We start from the raw sequence: 21,205 nt of genomic DNA on the forward strand, positions 1-21,205 counted from the left end.
AACTTTTGCATACTGACTCTGATTGATGTGCTTCTTGCACCGTTGGAAAGATATTTGTGTGTAGAATAGCATGAAATGGTGATGCCCTTAAGCAGCAAAGTTTTACCTCCCAAAAAACATCGTTTGATGCCTCAAAATGCTCTTGAAAGGTTTCAAACCTCGTTTAGCCAAACTGGGCCCCATTAGTAAAAATGGTCCCGTGAGTCGATTCCTCCACTTTGTCTACTCCAAATGCATTGATATAGATGATAAACAATATAATGATCCAACCTAGATCAATATAAGTTATGTACATTTTTTCTTTGATCAAATATTATGAATGAATGAAATGCATAGATTATGTTTTAGTGATTATCCATTTCTATGTATGGATTGTATCAATCTAAATAAACAATTGTTTATTGCTTATGTTGAATTATGTGTTATAATTATTATAATGAGTATTTGGTTTTAAATTATTTTTAAGACTTTTGTTTCTGCTTATTTTTTTATAAGTTGGTTAATGTTATATTCCCATTTACATCAAAAGTACTTCATCTCTATGCAATAGGTTTTCCAGAAGAGAGCCTACCTATTAATTTATTTAAGAACTTATCTAGCAATGTTATGATTTTCTTTAAATAAATTTGAGAATACTAAATGTAGCTTCAAGCATATACCTATGTGAAAATGTTCTGAAAGCATTCTTCAAAAATAAAGGAAGATGAGTGCAACATAAAATATATAATTTAGGAGTCAGGTCTAAAATCACATTTGTTGTTCTAGTTGGACTACCCTGTCTCCTTAGATTGCTATTACATCTATATCCCATCTCATTCATTTGATTCATTATTTTTCTACTTTTTTAATTATAGCAAAAAGCCACATTGATATTCCTTGGTTATCCATATTCAATTTGCTCTTCAATTTCTAAAGTCACCTACACATTGACATCTATAAATTGAATTAATGCAACTATAATTTTAAATATCATGTCAAATACTAAACTAAACTCTAGATAACCATCAAGAGTCTCATTTCATCTATGTCATGGATGTACAAAGAAATGATAGGAGATGGATTCGATGTTTTTCTTTCAAAGAGTAAAATTGGAGTCATGTCATGTTGTCCTCTCTATGGTGGTTGGTAAGTATATAGGTTGAATGCAATTTCATCCCTTATTTTAATTCATTTCATTTTCGTTGTTGTCATGTAAAACATGGGCTTTGTCACACAACAAGAAGAAGGGAAGGGAAGAAAGGATAAAATGTGCAATAAATTTCATTTGCAAAAGTAAATGATTAAACCCCTAGTGTTTTTGTTGAACTTTTTGTAAATTTATATAGATAAAAGGAGAGAGAAAAAAAATTGCTAATGTAGTGCCTTAGATTAGATAGTGTCAATAAGAGTTTCGTACTTGGAGTCTAGTTGGTATAATCACCAAAGGAAAGAGTTCTCCTAAATCCCTTCACTCTTAATTATAGAAGTTAGTAATACCTTCATATGCTTGTACGAGACTAAAATGTTTGTGTACTTTGATTCTTTTTCTTTTGGAAAATTTAGTGTAGGGAATAAGTTTCCTATTTTCCACATCTTCCTCAACATTTGAAGTTTCCCCCCTTTTATGGTATGAGATGATAACTAATGCTTCCCTCATACTTTTTTATATGGTGTATCTCTATTCTTAACCTCTTGAGTTGCCATTGATTTTCGTGTTCCATGCAAATAGAAAAAACACTAACATAAAGAGAGGTAATCTCCCCAATCCACCAAGCTTCTAATTGAATACTTATCACCAATTTTTTTCTTATAATTTTCCAAAATGATTGTACACCATGCATTTAAATTTAACACACATTGTGCAACAATGAATTTATCAAATATAATTTGACACGCAATGTAATGTTTGTTAATGATGATATATATGAAAATATATGCAAACCAATAGATTACTCATAAAACTTATATGTATCCATCTAAGCATAATGAATATAAAATAAAATTCTATACGAAGTATTTGAGATCATTTTTTCTTCATGATGATGAAATGAAAAAGGCCAATCGGTGAGGCTAGGAATATCCCTCCCCTTATGAAAATGTTTGAGTCCAAGTCGTCATCATGGATTAGTTAGTCCTTCAAACTCCATTTGCATCATGGATTGAAAGTCTTACTAGTCAATCTAGTTTGTTTATTTGACTTACACATAATAAAAATACCATTTTAGGATAAACAAAACATCATTTTTTATGACAACAATAATGTTAATATGAATTTTAATAATGTGTTCACTGATTTATTCTCTTAATCTTGTTCATTATGTAATATAATTATGTAAGATATTTTTTGGGTATCTCCATAGTAGTACACTCTTCAAAGGTTTTTGTGTATGCTCTAACAAAGAAACATGGATATAAACTAATTTATTACACCTAAGTCTCCATATTTACCATTGATTATTGTTACAACGACCTCTCCACTATAATTCAGTAACTTCAAAAGACCACAATATGATAATAAGAAGGCTAATGTTAAAAAAACAAATAAAAGTTATGAAAACATTTAGACAAAAGAGAAGAGAAAACATCAAGGAGGCCTATCCTTGGGATTCTAAACCTAACTAAAATAGTGCCAATAACCCATCTTGTGACTATATCCCTCCTTGGAAATATTCACCCTTTCCAATCCTCTAACATTGATGACAATGTGTCATAATGGGTTGCCTACACTTCCAAATAGGTGCAGGCAATTACAAATGTACATGTGAGCAAATTGAAGATGTGAAACTTCTATTCTTCAAATAGAACAAAATTAGATTAGTGTGAATCTTGAATATGGATGGATTCATGAATTTTGAAGTTTAAATGTGTTGGTCATGAATATAAACACAAAAATATAGAAAACAATATTGTTTGATATGGGAATATTGATTGGATATTTGAATAGATAGATCAAACTCACCGTTTTTGTGTTCACAATTTGAAACAATTAAAATTTTGAATTCCATGGTCATTCCATTAGTCTCTAATCCATTCCATTGTTATGTGTTAAAGGTAAACAAATGATGCCATAATTTGAGTTATGTCAAAGCAATATTATAACATTAAAGAATGCTTATAGATAGGAATAAGGAATAGGTACACATAATTCCCTTGAACAACACATCTTCTTAGTAATGTATACATTTATAATAAGTGCACCCAAAATATGTTGAATGATAGTTTCAATCGATGCAAAATTTGGTGGAGAGTTTTAGAATTGGGGAATTTAGTGAAGAAGTTGTTGTAAAGGTAAAAGGGATAATGAGGTGAATGGTCGAGGGTGAATTTGTTTATTTACATTGTTACTACTATTGTGATTGTTCCTCAACTTTGATGTAGTGATCTTGAAAATTATTGGATAGGACCCTCCCCACTTTGTCTTTGTTTAACATTATTATCAGAAACTAGAGTGCTCTTTTTAGGACTACGATCCATTCTATAAATATTTCTACTTTGAGGAGCTTTCAAGCCTCCTAGGCATATTAATAGCATTTTCAACATTGACAATCTATTTTGTGGATGGCCTTTCGTCCATGATGGTTTTCTTCTCTTAAGATCTTGTTTGTCCTTGTTCAAGCCCTCAACTAATGAATTTTTTTCTATTAGTTAAAGATAATTCTACATTAATTGAAAATATTATCTCCCAAGAGATACTACTTTGTCATGGCTTGAGAGGTTCTAAAGTATTTCTTGCTATGAAAATTGGCATAAATAGAGACCAAAGAAAATAACATAATTATGATTAACAACGTAAAGAAATATTCACAACTACTACCTAATGATTGAATCAATGGACTAGTTTGCTTCTATGGTCATCCAATAAACCTCTTAGGGTGTGGATAAGCAACTAGTCAAAGCAAAACACATGCTTCTATCAGCATACTTGCTGGATGGCATCATTATAGACATTGACAAAAAACAAGCATAGTTTTATTGTGAATGTAATGTTATGGGTGATAGAATAAGTGAGTTTGAAATCAAAAAATAAGAGTGATCTTCTACATATTGTATCAGAGAAGAAATATGAAGCCTTATGTCATAGATGTTTTCAATAACATTGAGTTAATTATCACTTTTATCAAATATATTTAAATTATTTTGGTTCAGTATATATTAGAATATTGATCACCTAGAAAATTATTTTTAATAAGTTTAGCTTTAGAGAATGGCTTCTAGTAATCACTGTTAACGTAAATATGTAAATTTTGTAAGAAATTCATATTTTATAAAATTATATTTTTATATTGTTATATTGGTCTTCAACTTTGAAGAATCTAATTTATTTTAGGTATCATCTGTGGAATAAATGGAAATACTTACTGGATCTTTATAGAATAAAACTAAAAGTAATTCAAAAAGAGTCAAAGTCCAAAGTAAACAATTATGCATCTAATGCGAGAATAAATGGTGTATTTTTATTATTATTAAGAATGTAAAACTTTTTGTTGATATAACTATTAATGGCTTCTCATAAACTTATAGTGCATGTAGGTTTTTTTTATGAATTCTTGCAAATGTTTTATATTATAATGAAAAGAGATTACATTGATATCTATTACAATGAAAGGCCTAGCTTTCCAAACAAAACTAGTCCAAAAGTAAAGACAAAACTAGACTGCAATCTTATGTTTACTTCTCAGAGGCATAGTTGTGTTATTCAGGTGAAGGAAGACTAGACAAAATAGAGTTACAATATCCATACTTGTCAGCTAAAAACCATGTAAACACTTCATATCGCTATTGAACAAAAAAATTGGAGTCACCATATATACCATAAAGAGTTACATGCCAGATGATTAAACTCCAAAAAAGAGATAAGGGAATGCAAAATTAATACGACCATGGAAACACTAGAAAACCATGCTAGGGGTGAAACCAAAACAAGAGCTAGGAGTTCTGTTGTGATCGAGGAGAACAAAATCCAATAGTGCAAGAGCAGGTAACCCACCATAACTACACCATCACCTCATTTGCGGGATGAGACTAGTCATAGATGAGAATCGATGAAGAAGGCATTGGAAGCTATTGAGGAGAGGGAGAAGTCGAGAGCGCCTCATGGTCCTCCACTAATTTAGTATCTGAAGTAAATACTATGTATTTCTCCACTCTAGCCAACCTGGTGTCAATATCATTGATGTTGAAGTGAAGATTCCTTAGGATCCTTTTGATGTCTTCCTGTCTTGCAAACAATCGATAATTATTGACTTGTTTATCCCTTATAACCATGCGCAGAAGGATGTCAAGTTATTGATGTAGAATAGAAAAGTGAATAAAATGGAGGCAATGTTTCCTAAACCGCCCCAAGTCCAGAACCCAATTACATCTATGTCCAAAGACTTCAGAATATGAGAAATAACATCTCTCTCCAAACTCTTTCGACTCTAATGTTAGGATTCCTCTTCTGGATTTTGGAGGGATATAATCAAAGAAGTTCACCACTAAATCCCATCTGAAGATCCTTCGTGTTGATGAAGAGGAGGTTGACCATCATCCCCTCCAACTAAGTTGACGTTGTTGTGGATCCATGAAACTAGAAGTGCCCCCCAGAACCACAATAATTGAGTGACCAAAAGTAGAAAATGAGCATTGACTATGAATAGTTGTGAGAAAAGGTGAGAGAACCCAAGGAAAAGGAGGAAATGTATCACCCTAGACAGTAGAGGAAATGAGGAGTGTGAGTAGTGGCACTTCTATATAGATTGGGTGGATAAGAGGGAAAACTTGATCCCCAAAATAGAACCCTTGGGCAGAAAGCAACACAAGATTACAACACTTAGTGATGAGGTAAATGACTAGGAAATTCGAAACACATGAGACCACACCCAACTAACCCTTTTAGAACCAAATGGAGAAGGAGCGCGGATACCGAACCCACATACAAAGACAGGTCAAGTTGAAGCCTTACACCAGTGGATTCATAGCTCTAGAGCGATGAGGGTGACAATACTACCACAAATTCAAAGTATGGCCCCATGATGTTGTTATGGAGGAACAAAATGAAGAACATTCACCTAGTGACAATATGATAGTACTAACAAGAGCTTTCCAAACAATAGTTAATGTAACTGAAACATCATATACCATAATCAGAGAGTAATCATAAAAATGGAGACAAGTGATTGAAGAAGGATAAGTATACCAGAAGTACCCGAGGTCACCTGAGCTTACGAGACGAGCTTCGCCACCCCAATTGTCGTAACTAATTTTCCACTTAGGATAGATGTCTATGAAGTTATGAAGATTGGACGAGAATACAATGACGAGCATGAGAGGAATGCATGTGGTGAATGTTGGGTCACCGAATAGATATTTGGCAAGCCCAACGCACTCTTCAACACATTCCAACCATTCAGACATCATGCTCTCATGAAGAAGCGTGAAGAATGTGATATCAGAGATCTAAGAAAATTTCTCCAATCGATCAGGTATTAAGGTTGCCATAACTCCTCCCTAAGAGACATTGTGAATCCTTATACCCTTGTACTGCCCTGTAACGCCTACCCATCTCTTGTATTTATAACAATGGGATTGGGTGAGGTAGCTCGGAGACATGGGATCCGGCGAGAGACACGCAATGATTCCCATCAAACATGAGGCAAGAGCAGCAACGATATTAAATGTCGTCAAGCCTTGTGCAATTCTCCTCTTTGACATGTTAATCATGCTTGTTGTCAAGTTTTGGCTTAGTGGTAGCACCCCTATCGGGGACTGATGAAAACGTAGCCCCATCATTTTGTATCAAAAATCTAATTGCATTTATGTCATCACTTGCTGATATCATTGACCACATGGTATCCAATGTGATTTGGCATTCCCTACACCCCCAATTTTCTAATGCATCCACCACCAATTTCCCTTCCCTACGGGTGTGATGAAGATTAATGTAGTGGAATCGAGGGAGGAAATCTATTATACTAGACACTACATCATGAAAATGCCAAATCCTCACCATTTTATGTGGGTGAATACTGTTGAGTAGTTTCTAAATGCAATGGATTACTACCTAAGAGTCTCCATGGCTCTGGAGAAATCTAAAACCTCACCTAGTTGTTATTTGTAAAGCCTTCTCTACTGCTAATAATTCCTTTAAGTAATTAGTAGTGACACCACTAGGCCATGCAAATAGATGCAATGTATTAGAGTGTTCATCTCGAAAAATTCCTCCATACCTAGCCTTGCCTAGGTTTCCTTTTGAAGCGTCATTGAAACTAAGTTGAATAAATCTTGATGAAGGTGGTGTGTATGTTGTATAAATAGGATGCACTGGTTTGTGCATGGTGGAGAAGATGGAAGTCACCATTGAAGGATTCACATTAAGGGTCTGTAGAATAAAAGATTTTGAGTCATCAATCTTCCAGTTCTTTGTATTCCATGGGGAGGAAAAGATAGTTTCTCTTATGTTTAGGACAATAATTGCCTTAACATGTCCTGGTTGGAAGCTTTTCATTTGGAATAAATAGAGATTTTGTTCCTTCCATAAATTCCATAACGTGAAACTTAAAGCCAATTTCCATACCCTAGAGACTATGGGATTCTTGTATTTATGTTGGATATAATTGAGAAGAGTCATGAGATCAGTTGAACATGGGCAACTGCACCTGAATATTTGGGGAATGATTGACCAAATCTCCATTGTGAAGGGACATGAGAGAAAGAGGTGATTTGAATTTTCCTTAGCGTGGTTGCATAGTTGGAAAAATGACGGGCCCTCAAAACCCCTCCTCCGGAGCCGATCCCAAGTAAGAGTGCATCCTCGTGCTAACAACCATATGAGTGTAGATAGTTTCAGCCACCATGATCTCTCCCAAATCCATTTCCACACTCCCTCGTTATCTTGCGGTCCCCAACCTACTAAAAGGGAGTAAGCTTCTTTAAGTGGAATACTCTTGTTGATTGTTGTCCCCACCTTACCATATCATTGTTAAGAGAAAATATAATTTATTTGTTTTTCAATATTGAGTTGAATTCTTGCCATGGTAAATGATTTGGCAGACTCCCCAATCCTCTTTTCCCTTCCATTATCTCCATAGTGGCTCGCCAACTTGAGGCAACCAGAAGTATGAGACCTTATGTGCTCCTAATCCTTGAGTCAAAGTTTTAATAGGGAATACATGTAGATTATTATCTAGAGGAGGGAATTGTTTGCAAGCATCTTCCTAGATGGATGTCGTCGTTCCTCCTTTAATATCCCAGAAGGAGAACTTCCTTACCATTTCCTTGCATTTTTTAGTCCATACCAAAGTCCTGGATCCTTTACCAATATCTTGAAAGCTTAGGTGTGCCTCCCGTGTTGGTAATGGTTCATATTTTTTTAGCCATATCCTTTTCTAGAGTTCCAAAACTCCTAATCTCTTAGGCAAAATGAGTGTGTCCCAACTAACTAGTGGTCGCTTATGATCTTTCTGGGTACCTTTCCAAAAAAGATCCATCCATAATGAGTGAAGATGGTGACATACCATTTTTGGATAGACATTACCGCTAGTTAGTAGTTGGGGATTACTTGTAAGACTGCTTTTGTGAGTACCAGACACCCTACAAGCTTTAGTGTCCTGAAAGCCCAATTAATGATCTTTTTGTGCATACATTCATTTAGATCCTCCCATGTCGCCACTCTGTTGTAATAAAATACTAGGGGAATTCCCAAATATTTTGATGGTAGTTGAGCCCGACAGAAGCCTAATACTCTTGTTAGCTAGACTTGAATTGACTCTAAGAAATTAAAGAAAAAAGTATTAGTTTTTGCCTTATTGAATTTTTTTCCTGAAGAATACATAAAAATGTTTAGGATATGTTTAATTCCTTTAACTTTCTTAAGGGTGGGAGGCCCAAAAAGCACAACATCATCCATGAACTTTCCATGGAGGTTTGTTATTTTCATGAGAAATTTCTTTATATTCTATATGAGGAATAGAAATGTTTAGACACAACTACGCAAAAAGGCTCAAAGCCATTACAATAAATACTCATTATGAGCTCAACATGTCACATACAGGAATTGAATTTGGTTGGGGAGGATAACAACATTTCTCCTAACCACCCAAGTTAAATCCAATTGACTAGCCTCTACACTTTGTTGTGAAAATATAGCCATCACTTATTTAATATCAATGTGTATGAAATTTTAAAGTATTTTCATATATTGTAAATATAGTTATTATAAACTCTATCTCTAAGTCCCTATATGCTTGTGTCAAAGACATCGAAAATAGCCCCTAAATAAAACATTACTACTACTAAAATCATCCTTTGTAAAATTTACAACCTTCTTTTACAACTTTTCTTTTAAAACATGATATTAACTAGTTGGAAAACTTTAAAATAAAGACTTAAATTAATCAGTAATGTTTAAAAAATTCCTGATGGGGGTGTACAACTAGAGCATGAGAGGTTGTTGGGATAGATGTCGGTGTAACATCTATAACGAATTTAGGTGGCAGTGGATGAAGCTATTTAATGTTCATTGTTTAGTTTGTGTGCCATGTTGGGTTTTAAATCTTGGTTAAGGTTGATGGTTGATCGATTGTGTAAGTATTTGGTGAATGGAGGTGAGGTTTCTAACTCATCCTCTATCTCTTGTAGTTCTATGTGCACAAGCTTGTGGATACTCTCTAAGGTAGTTTCTTTGAATTTTTAGTCTAGTCTTACAAAGGCTTTGGCTTGGGTTTGGGCAAAAAAAGTCTTGATGAGGCATTTTTTGTTCGTCTCTTTCATTCGGCTTCTTTATTCTATATTTTCCTGTTCTCTATGTACTATTGGGTCACTATTTTCTGAGTTTTCCTTTCATCATTTATATACATGCCTTATAGCAGATTTAGAGATTTAGCTTGGGTTTTGAAGGTCCAAGGGTCATTGCAGCTTTCATTGTTTGCATACTTTCATAGGCTTCTTCTCTGGGTGATTTTTAAGTCTAGAGCCCCTGTGTCTCTCCTTAATTTCCACTTTTGAGTCGAGTTAGTAGGCAATTTGGGTTCCAATTTCTCAAGACTTGGTTTTTCAATTATTGGTTCAGTTGGGGACAAGTGTGGAATCACTCGAATTCCTTTAGTTGTTTGTCATTCTCTTCGTTTGTTGTTATATCGTTAAAGTATGAATTATTGTTATGGGGTCCTCTCATGGGATGTTGTTATGTTCCTGTTTATGTTGTGTATATATGGTAGAATTGTTGGGCTCTGTATTGGATAACAAAGTTACTAACTTAATGGGAATTGTAGGTCAAGTTCTCATTTTTTTAGAGGTTGCAAAAAATCATCTGATTTCGAAAAGTGTTGATGCAAAATACACATTTTTTCTTAAAACATATTTTTGACACTTTAAATTTTCTTATGTATTAAGTATGGACAATTTTTTTAAATGTTAGTGATTTTCAGGTTGATTTTGAAAAGTTTTGATACAACATCAACCCACCTTTTTGGGGGGCTTATTTTTTACACTTTAAACTTTCTTATGTATTCAATATGGATAAAAAAAATTAAATGTTGGTGATTTTCATGTTGATTTTGAAAAGCATTGATGCAACATCAATTTTTTTTAGAGAGGCCTATTTTTGACACTTTACATTCTCTTATGTGTCAAGTATGTATTTTTTTTAATGTTGGTTATTTAACCATTTTTAAAGTTTTGTTCTTCTTCTTCTTTCTTCCTAAGATACTTGTTTTTTAAGGGTTTTTCAAGTTTGTGTTTTTTAATTTTTCCTTGTAATGTTTTTTTGTAATGAAATTTTTAATTTTTTTGCAAAGTTAAAAAAAAATAATAATAAAATTAATATTTTGAAGTTACGATTTTTAATATATTTATGTATCGAGAAAAGTCTTTCGATAAAGCCTTGGCCATGGTCTGCCTCTTCATATGGTCCTGATGATGAACCACACTGGTTGGTTCGAAATGCGTAGGCCAAAATTCTAATATGTGATTTTATCGAAAGACTTTTCTCAATTAATTATGGATCACAGAATTCTAAATTCAGAAATATTTATGTATTGTTAATTAATACTTTAGCACATATAAAATATTTGTCACTAAAAAAAATAATTTTAACTATTTGACAAAAAAATACACATTTTGCATATAGATATAATTAAAAAAATATACATTTTGAGAGATTTTTACTAAAATGATGTGTCAAATAAAAAAACTTATGGAAAAAATTGCACAAAAAAATCGAAATAATAACAATTTTTATGAATTTTATGTTTAGAAATCATAACATTTTGTATTTTTTTTTAAATAATAATTTACGTAGAATTTTAAGTAGATATATATATATATTAAAAAACAACTAAAAAAAATCAAAGTACAAATTATTTAAATTATTATTTAAAACAAAATAAAATAAAATAATTTAAAAATATATTAGAATTGGAAAATTAAAAAACAAATAAATAAACAAACAAATGCTTTTATATATATATAATTTAAAAATAAAAATAATACAAAAATAAAGAAATTGAAAAAAATAAAAAAATAATAAAAAAACAAACAAATTGAAAAAAATATTAAACCAATTAAGAGAAAAAATAAAAAAAAATAAAAAAAATATATTATATATTTAATTTAAATAAATAAATAAACATTATAAAGAAATTGTTAAAAATTTGAAATATATATATATATATATATATACGAAATTCAGAACCAATTGAAAAAAATAAAATAAAAAATAAAAAAATTAGGGGATCACACGCCACTCTGGGTCGTCACCAAAGGGTCGTGAGAACCGCTCCTATCACCTTTGACCACAACCCTTTGGCAGTGACCCACGCTGGCGGGTCAATTCTGGAAATCGATGACCTGCCAACAGGGGGTGCTCTTACCGCCCGAGCCCGCGGCCCTTTGGCGGCAGCCTGAGGTTGCCCGTCGATTCTGGGAATTGACTACCCACCAACGGGGGGACATGTTGGCAGGTTGTCATTTCCCAAAATTGACCCACCACCTTGGGCCACTACCAAAGAACCGCAAACCGACAAAGGGAGTTGTCTTTAGTGCAACTTTTTGGACATTCTGGTGCCAGAATCCGTTGGAAAAATTTGAGGTGAATTTTTTTTATTTTTTTTGTAATGCTTGGTAGGACCTTCTATTTTTTATTTATGAAAAGAAAGTTTACACCACATAGATGAGATAGGTGGCCTCAACTTGCCCAGTTGGAAACCAAGTCTGTTGGCCACCTATCTGTGTTATATGCCATCCAAAAATTATATAGTTTAAGGCGATCTACCCAAGCTATATACACATCTATATCATAATACGAGTCTGAGTTTCTGTCTATCATAAGCATACATTATAAAAGTAAATGATATCCGCTAAAAAACTTAAAAACAGTCAGGAACCTGACTATTCCTTTTGATCCTCTGAGGTTGAGTCAACCGGGCTAGGTCGCCAGTGGAGTCTCCTAGTGCATCTGCCAACTCAATGATACAGGGGATATTCCTTTGGATTCGGTCTAGGAGAATGTCCTTCTTACACAACTGAAATTGTATCGTCTACAGGTCCTTGTAGTTTGGCATGTCCTGGAGTGTCATTGTCATCCCCATTGATAGTTACTCCATGGCCTTCCCCATCAGGCTCTTCATGAGCCAGTATAGGTATAGAGTCTTCTTAAATTGAGTTAGTCTTCCCCTCGTACTTCTTGGGTCTGGGATTACCTCTCGCGAGGCCTCCATCTCCTCTTCTGAGTCTGCCTCCTCTTTTATCTGTTCCTCCCAGTCTTCTAAGATCTTCCTGATGCCTACATCTATCCCTACTCTATACGTTGTCGTTGCTTCATGGATTAGTCTTTCTACTGGCTTTCTTCCCCATCTGGGTTCCGAGGTACCTGGGTTAGCACCCCAGGGCTCCTACTTTCCCCTTCTATTGCGTCCTCTGTCACTGGCTGGTCTAGCCATGTCACATGTTGTGCTCACCTATTCACAAAACATTCCAGTTAGCTTATGAATTGCATTTGCATTCCTTTCCACCATTTTATCGTTGCCCCTCTCCTTGCGTCTCCTACCATCCCCGTCTCTGCCCCTCTGCCCACTGCTTTGATGTCTCATTTATGTCCGAAGTAACATCACCTCTCCCCTACCATACAATAGCCTCTCTGCCAGAGCTAACAATGCCACTCCCCTGCCATGCACTAGCCTCTCTTCCAGAGCTAACAGTGCCACTCCTCTGCCATGTAATAGCCTTTGTGCTAGAGCTAGCAGCGCCCCTCCCCTGCCATGCACTATACCCTTTACCTTTTTGGAAATTGCCTCTCTCTACTATGTTCCCGAGGATAGAGTCCTGGTGCTCAATTCGCATGATGCTTACAGCCTTACCCTCCTGTCCCTTGAACCATACAATTACTATTACTTCCCTAAATTTCTTTCCCTTCTCCCTCCCCTCTGGCCTGAGAGCCTTTTGCTCTCCCCTGTCCCTTTCAATTGCCCCACCTCTCACTTGCTTATCTCCCTTCTCTCCTTCCACCTTACAGGTTTGGTTGGCTAAGTTACTGGCTTGGCCTCCCTCATATTACAATCTCTGGTGGTCCCTCACGATACCATTTATAGGTTCGACCTCACTCCCCTTCCCTCCCTGCATTCTCTCCTCTCTGTTCAGACCTCTCATTCCCCTTCCATGTAAACACACAGACAGCATTTCAATTAACAAATATGGCCAGATTACATACCCGGTGCCACTTCAAAGGTGTCGTTGCAAGTTGATGAGCTGATCTTCCTCGTCCCGTCTCTCCTTTGCAACAATACTCTTCCCATCACCCTTCATTCCTTCATACTCCCCCTTCTTCCTCCTCTATCCTATCCATCCTCCTGTCTTGTCCTTCCCACCTCCGTCACTCCCCTGGCATTGGCTGCCACTTCTCCCTGTTGGCTTGTACTTCCTCATGCGGGATGCCACCGCACCCATCGCCATGAGTGTGTAGGATACGGTGGGCTGTACCCATCCTGATATTTGCTTGACAACCATATCTAGCCTATTTCCTTGTGCAGCCACCCCGATCAGGGGGAGGTGAAATCATGATTTGTGTTATTTAAACTAGTTTTTTTATTGTATATGTGGATTCAGCACCCTGGAAAACCCCTAGGGCATTTCGATTGCACATGATTATCCATCAAGCTTGTGATTTCATTAAATTCCTACTGGATTTTAGAGAAATTTGACCATCAAAACCCACTGTAAAAGCTTCCAAAAAGTTGCACTAAAGGCAACTCCCCGACAAAGACCAAATTTTAATTTTATTTTATTATATATCTATATATATATATTTTCCGGAGAAAGAAAATTCATAATTTCTATTGATGAGAAATTACATGTTGTTGATGCCCGAAGGCATATGTTGTATTGTGACAGACCGCCACTGTTCAAAAACAAAAAAGCAGAAAAGTTCCCATAGGGATACAAAAGTAGGTGTTGTGACCATCATGGTGCCTGTACATATGAGTTCATACTAACATACTGCGATATATACAATGTATACACAAAATATAGAGTTCATCAAAATGTTGATAATGAGGCCATTGCCTCACTGGAGTGGCCCATCTATATATGGCCTGTGGAAGTATCTGAATGTCCCTGCAGGTGTGAATTCCTCGATCATCCACTCGCCTAGAGGACGATTCGCCGCTTCTTTCGAAAGCCGGTCAACAGTTGCATTTCTTTCCCTGTAGATATGAGAAACAGATATCTGGTCAAAGAATGTTTTGAAAAAAACAATTTCTTCCAAGATATGTTTCAATGTATATGCATGACAAACAGTCTTGTGGTTACACCAATCAATCACGGTCTTTGAATCACCAAAAATTTGAAGTTGATGGCAGTTTTTTAACATGGAAAAGTATATAAGGTGACGCAAAGTTATCAGTTCTGCATGATTGTTTGATCCGGGTCCAAGCCCCATACTAATCTGGTAGTAATGCGAGTCAGATAGATGCAGGAGGATGCCGCCACCACATCCTTGCTGTTGGGCAGCCCCATCAAAGTATGCCCACGGCACGTCTTTATTTATTTGCTCCTGTATGATGTTCCTGGGTTGTTTCTGACTGATCTCATTTGGTAATTCTGCGTATGCCGCACAGATGATAGGGGGAAGGAGGTTCCAGTTCACAGTACAGTTCTCAAAGATGATAGCGTTTCTCCTGATCCATACATACCAGGAAACCAAGAGGGGTAGGTTCCGAGGCTTTTCCGCCGCTACCGAGATCCACCACTGTTCCCACGCAGAGTTGATGTCGACCCCCTGCCAGACCACATTCATATTTAATGACTGTATGACCTGCGCCCAGATAGTCCTGGTGGTCGGACAAGAGAGGAATAGGTGTAGGGTTGTTTCTTCTGCTTGCAAGCACATTGCACATCGGGATGGTCCTGAGAAGGCTCTTTTCTTTAGATTAGTTCCAGTGGGGACTTTGTTCTCCAATATGTTCCACATCAGCAGCCTGGTTCTTGGAGGGGCATTCAGTTTCCATAGTGAGACCCACCAGCTTTTGTGTATGTCTGGTTTTTTGTCATCTATAATATTGATATATCCCAACTTCGGTGAATATTGACCAGTTTTTGCTAGCGCCCATATGAGTTCATCCTCATCTGCCCTTAATCTAATATGGGACTCGGTTAAGGCCTGAATATATCGCTTCCAGTCTTCAATCCACTCAATAGGTAAGTTCCAGTGCTGTTCATTTAACCAGGCCTGAGTATATATTGTGGAATTCTGTTGGTCGCCTATCTGTGAGAGGAATTTAATTCCTCTGTTATTTAGGTAGAGGACCAACTCTTCTGGTAAACTGTGGGCGTTCCCGGATCCCGGCCAAGGGTCAATACCAATACGGACCGAAGTGCCATTTCCAATTCTCCATAAAAGGCTATCTCTGATAATAGGCATGGCATTCAGAATGGCTCTCCATATCCCAGAGATGCCATGTCTATTCCAATTTAGCCGACGGATCCAGTCAGTGATGGTCAGTGGCCATATATACTTGTGATGGATGACATCCGCCCATAGACTGTTTTGTTTTATTAATAGCCATCCTTGTTTTGCAGCCAAAGCTTGTGCAAAAGCCGGGAGTAATTTTAGTCCCCATCCCCCCCACTTCTTGGGAGTAGCTATCTTGGACCATTTGACCCAGGCAAAGATCTTTCCCTTCTTGTTGCCATTCCAGAGGAATCTGTTGCAAATTTGTTGAATTCTGTGAAGTATTCCTCTGGGAATCCAGGCAAGAGACATCCAGTAAACCGGGGTGGCTTCAAGGACCGTTTTTATAAGAGTAAGCCTGCCTGCTTTAGAAAGGAGCCTATGATGCCAGCAATTGATTCTCTTTTCTATTTTAGTGATGAGCCAGGTCCAGTTCTCAATCTTGTATCCATCTGGTTTGAGTCTGAATCCCAGGTATTTGATACCCTCCAACAGATTTGTTTCTTGGAAGGAGAAATACTGGGTTGCGAGCTGAGTTTCCTGATAAGTGCACCCCGAAAGGGATATAGAGGACTTTCCCCTGTTTATCTCCATTCCTGTAGCATTGCAGAAAAGCTGTAGGATCTCATTGAGCGAGGTGGTGTCCCAGACACTCCCATTTATGAATATCAGAATATCATCAACAAAAAGTAGATGAGTTAGAGAGAAATGCTCCATAATTTTTAGACCACTCATACTCCCACTCCTTTTGGCGGATAAGATGAGTCTGCTCAGGCCTTCCATTACAAGCAGGAAAAGGAGTGGGGATAACGGACATCCTTGTCTGATCCCTCTGTCGATATTGAAGGATGGTGAGGCCGAGCCATTGATGAGGATAGCAAAGGAGACAGAAGAGATACATCCCATAATCCAGGCTATGAGGACTGGGGGAAGCCCAAATGGGTGAGGATCATCTTCAGGTAGAGCCAATTTACTTTGTCAAAGGCCTTTGCTAAATCGATCTTGAGGGAGATGCCTTTGAGGTTTTTGAGCTTGATGGAGTGTAGTGCTTCCTGGGCAGTGCCAATGGCCTCTTGAATGTGGCGGTGATGGAGGAAGGCGAATTGCTCCTGTGAGATGTGGGTAGATAGGATGGGCTTGATACGGTTAGCAATGATCTTGGATATAATTTTGTATAGGCAGTTGCAGAGTGAAATAGGTCGGAAGTCATTGAAGGATGATGGGGAGTCCGACTTAGGGATCAAGGCAATGTAGGTGAAGTTCATAGGAGGATGAATGTGCCCGGTAATCCTGCTCTCCTCTATAACAGCCAGCAGGTCCGCCCCCAACAGTTCAAAAAAGGCCAGATAGAACTCCACTGGCCACCCATCCAGACCCGGGCTCTTATCTTTTTTGAACCACTTTAGTGTTCCTTCCAGTTCCTCCAATGTGACCGGTTGAATTAGGTCCTCAAAGTCCTCCTGTTCAACAAATCTTGGGAAGTGTCCTGCCAGGTTGATAATATCAGGAAGATTAATGGTAGGCGGGGCCGTGAATTGCCTTTTGAAGTGTGATATACCCAATCTGGCGAGTTGTTGGAATGTTGAAGCCCATCCATCTGGTTCACTAGGCAACTGCCAAATAGTATTGGAGGCCTTTCTGCCGTTTGCAAGATTGTGAAAGAATTTGGTATTGCAATCACCCGCTTTCAGCCAAGTGGCTCTACTTTTTAACCTCCACTGTTCTTCCTTGTCTTGTAACAATTTGATTTTTTGCTTTTCCAAATTGTTCAGTAGAGATTTTGTTTCCTCCGATAGGAAGCCAGTCCCCCTTTCATCTATAAACTGAGCAATCTGTGCCTCTGTGTCCAATAGTAGCTGGTCATCTCTCATTCGCTTCCTCTTAGCCCAATCCTCCGTCATTTTCTTGAGAACTTTGAGTCTATCACAAAAATCAGCTGCCTTTCTCTGTGCCCTCAGAGGGGGTTGAGATCTCCAGAAGTCCGTGACCATATTGATAAAATCAGGGTCTTGCAAATGTCCAGCAAAGAATTTGAAAGGGGAGCGGGGCTTCTTAGTAGCTCCACTGACTTGTAGTAGGATGGGTAGATGATCAGATAAACCACCCGAGCCAACCCATTGTCTGTACAGGGGAAGTTTTTGTATCAGGTCTTCATGAATCAGGAATCTATCCAATCTCCTTCCCAGGGCTGCATTCCCCGTTCTCCTATTATGCCAAGTGGGGACTTTCTTGTTCATGGGTATATCAACAAGCTTGTGAGAGTCTAATAACATACTCATCTGCTCTGAGATAGGATCAAGTTGAGCATGATGTCCCCAGGATTCCCCCACTCCCAAAGAGAAGTTAAAATCACCGCCCAAGATGGTGGAATTTGTGATAAGATTACTTTCTAAGAGATTGTGCCAGAAGGCCAGTCTGTTCTGATTCGGGCCATATATATTAATAATGTTAATAGATATCCCGAGCTCCCCCACGAAAATGTCCATACCCATAAAACCCCCACCGCCCCAGGTAGAATTGATCTTGACCGTTCTGGGGTTGATGCCAATAGCAAGGCCACCGGATCGACCGTTTGCGTCCATTCCATGAAAAATCCATCCCGGAAGAATGGATTGAAGAGTTCTCACAGAGATATCTGAGGAGCAAAGAGTCTCCTGTAAGAAGAGGATATCACATCTGGTCTCTTGGGTCACCCTTTTCAGAGCCAAACGCTTTTTGGGGTTGGCTAATCCCCTGCAGTTGTAGGAGAGCCAAATCATGGGGAACCATTGGCAGAGGGCTCAATTGCTCTAAGCGCCCGCTCTATAGTGCATTGTCGGCCAAGTGCAACATCTGCCACAGCATTCTGGATGGCCGATTTGATCTTTGAAGGATGGCCCCTTGATGGTTTATGGTTGGAGGCCCGTCCAGGGGAATGTCCCAGACCCAGTAGTTTAGTTCGGACCCGGGGGCGAAGGTGGTATGGGTGCGATCCAGAGCCAGTAAAGGAGGAAGAGGGGTTGGTGTGAGCGGATGCCATCCTATGAGAGGAGGGTGTGGTGGAGAAGGTGGGAGGTGGGGGAGCAATGGGGCATGGAATAGAGGGGATGGGGCCCAGATCAGCAGATAATGGCTGTAATGAGGAGTGCAAAACAGAAAACATAACTTCTGAAAATATTGCAGAGGTCATGGGATGAGATTCATTACCCGGGGTAGATGATGCTTCCTCCGCCGTCTTGGATCGGGTACGAGGTGGAGTTGGAGTAGTCGCAGCCTGCTTTCCACTATTAGTCTTCTTAGAGTCTCCATGCTCCGCAACCGTTGGGGTCTCGCTATGAATCAAGTCACCATCTCCTTGTTTATTGTCGCCTTTATTCTGCTCAACAGATGGTTGTTGTTTTGTTCCTTTAGTATTTTCCGAAGTCACCCCTGAGAGGAGAGGGCAGTCCTTATACAGATGGCCCACTTTGTGGCATCTTCTACATCGGAAAGGGACTCCTTCATAGTCCAGCAGCTGTTTGCGCGAAAAATGTCTGCGATGCAGTGTGATTTTTTCCTCCAGCCCAGCCCTTGTGTCAAGATGAACAAGAATTCGAGCCATGGTCATAATTCCGGTTTGCTCATAGGATTTTTCGTGTTCGAGATAGGTGCCCAGTGCGTCTCCTATGCGCTTGAACACTTGAGGAGTCCAGAATTGCATGGGCAATCCCGGCAGTCTGACCCATATAGGCCCAGCGCCCATCTGTTCTCGCTCCGGATCAAAAAGGGGATCCCATCATTTCAGAAGTACAGGCGCCAACTCGATATGCCAGAATTGGGATAGGATCCATTGTGTGTATTCCGCTCTATGGAAGTGCAGAGCAAACCATCCCCTTGCTAATACCCTGATTGCCGGTAATTCCTTTAGCAAAGTTCCCCAAATCTCCTCTGTCCATTGCCTTAATCGTTCCACAGAGTATGTTCGGCCACGTACCCGGCCAACCAGTACCTTTCGCGCAGTATCAATAGCATCCGCCATTTGTACGTCCTCCCCGAACGTCAGATTGATATCAGAGTCGATAGCCCTTAGGCACCTTCCTTTTTTCAACTTTTCTGAACGCCTGCCGATGGGGTAATCCTTGAGTAGCTTGCGGCACGGGTCTGATGTGCTATGCTGAGCAGACCCAACCGGACGAGCAGGAAGAAGCGGGGAGCTGAAACATCCCGAACGGATGGGGGAGCGGGGGTTCAAACTGCAGGAACCGAGATGAAAGGTGGAACGAGTGGGGCGTTGCGGATCAGGGGGCCCAACCGGAGCCAGGGAGATGGAAGAAGGGTTTGAGGGCAGTGTGGGTGGCGTGGGCGAGAGTAGGGTTTGCTGTGCGGGGGGCGGAAGAGGAGAGTCGAAGGATGGAGATGTCTGCAGGCAGGAGCCCAGCAAATGAAGCATGGCTGGCGAAAGAGGAGGGCATTCAAGGACCGGAAGGTCCGCCAAGTTGACATCCGGATGGTGCTTTTTCCCAGAGCGCGGCGGGTGGAGCGGTGTATGAACAGCAATTGTCGAGCTCGCCTGCTCTTTGCCCCAAGGATCCATGGCCGGTCGATTATTGTATGCCCAAATATCCTGATCTGGCATGGGGTCCTCCTCGTAGTCCACAAGATCCTCCTCCACCATAGCAACCCGACAAAATAGCTTGCCCTAACCACCGACCAGGGGACCGACAGCGAGTGGCAGTAGGAAAATCGATGCGTGGAAAAATGACCGAGAAGGTAGCAAACCCTTGTAGAAACCCAGATACCAAGTATGCCAGAATGGGTCAGTTGTTGTACCTGCGATGGGCCCGCGCGAGTCAGTATACCCATGAACCATGGACCAGGTCAGGTGCCTTCCATAGTATCAGGGATTGCGAGACGGATTCCTAGGGTTTATATATATATATATATATATATATATATATATATATATATATATATATATATATATATATATATATATATATATATATATATATTAAAAGGTGATCTATATATGTTTGAATTCCCATTTTTTATGGATTATTTTCCGTTAATTTTGGTTTTTTATTTTTATTTTTCTTAAATTATGGTTTTTTTGTTATATATATATATGTTTGTTTATTTTTGTTATTTTTAATTTTTAATTTATATTTTTTCAATTTTTTAATTTTATATTTTACTTCTTATTTTTTATTTTTGTTTTTTTTTTAATTTTATTCCTTAATTTATTTATTTTTTTGTAAGGGTTGTGTCAATGTACAAATAGCAACTTGGCCCCAATACGTGTCAATTTGATTTTTGATTTTTTTTGTTACAATGAATCAAGTTTGC

The 21,205-nt window shown here is 38.4% G+C and overlaps 1 protein-coding gene across 1 annotated transcript; it reads right to left on the reverse strand.

Moving 5' to 3' along the window:
* Positions 1-14,515: 14,515 nt before the first annotated feature.
* On the reverse strand, positions 14,516-18,660 carry LOC149220611 (uncharacterized). Its single transcript, XM_089387146.1, has 3 exons — positions 17,135-18,660; positions 14,763-16,553; positions 14,516-14,654 (listed from the first exon to the last, which is right to left on the reverse strand). The coding sequence occupies exons 1-3, from the start codon at positions 18,658-18,660 to the stop codon at positions 14,516-14,518; spliced, it is 3,456 nt and encodes a 1,151-aa protein (XP_089243272.1).
* Positions 18,661-21,205: the final 2,545 nt, after the last annotated feature.

Source organism: Pinus tabuliformis, chromosome Q (genome assembly GCF_031772625.1).
Source record: "Pinus tabuliformis cultivar Carrire ecotype Pingquan chromosome Q, CPIR1, whole genome shotgun sequence".
Lineage (NCBI taxonomy): Eukaryota > Viridiplantae > Streptophyta > Pinopsida > Pinales > Pinaceae > Pinus > Pinus tabuliformis.

Bases quoted from the DNA above. Each gene is read 5' to 3' on its own strand.
- LOC149220611 (XM_089387146.1), bottom strand. From the start codon at position 18,660: ATGATTTGGCTCTCCTACAACTGCAGGGGATTAGCCAACCCCAAAAAG. The intron at 16,554-17,134 runs GTCGGACTCCCC...CATAAATGGGAG, and splicing joins TACATTGCCTTGATCCCTAA to TGTCTGGGACACCACCTCGC. The intron at 14,655-14,762 runs GTGTAACCACAA...TCATATCTACAG, and splicing joins TCAAAGACCGTGATTGATTG to GGAAAGAAATGCAACTGTTG.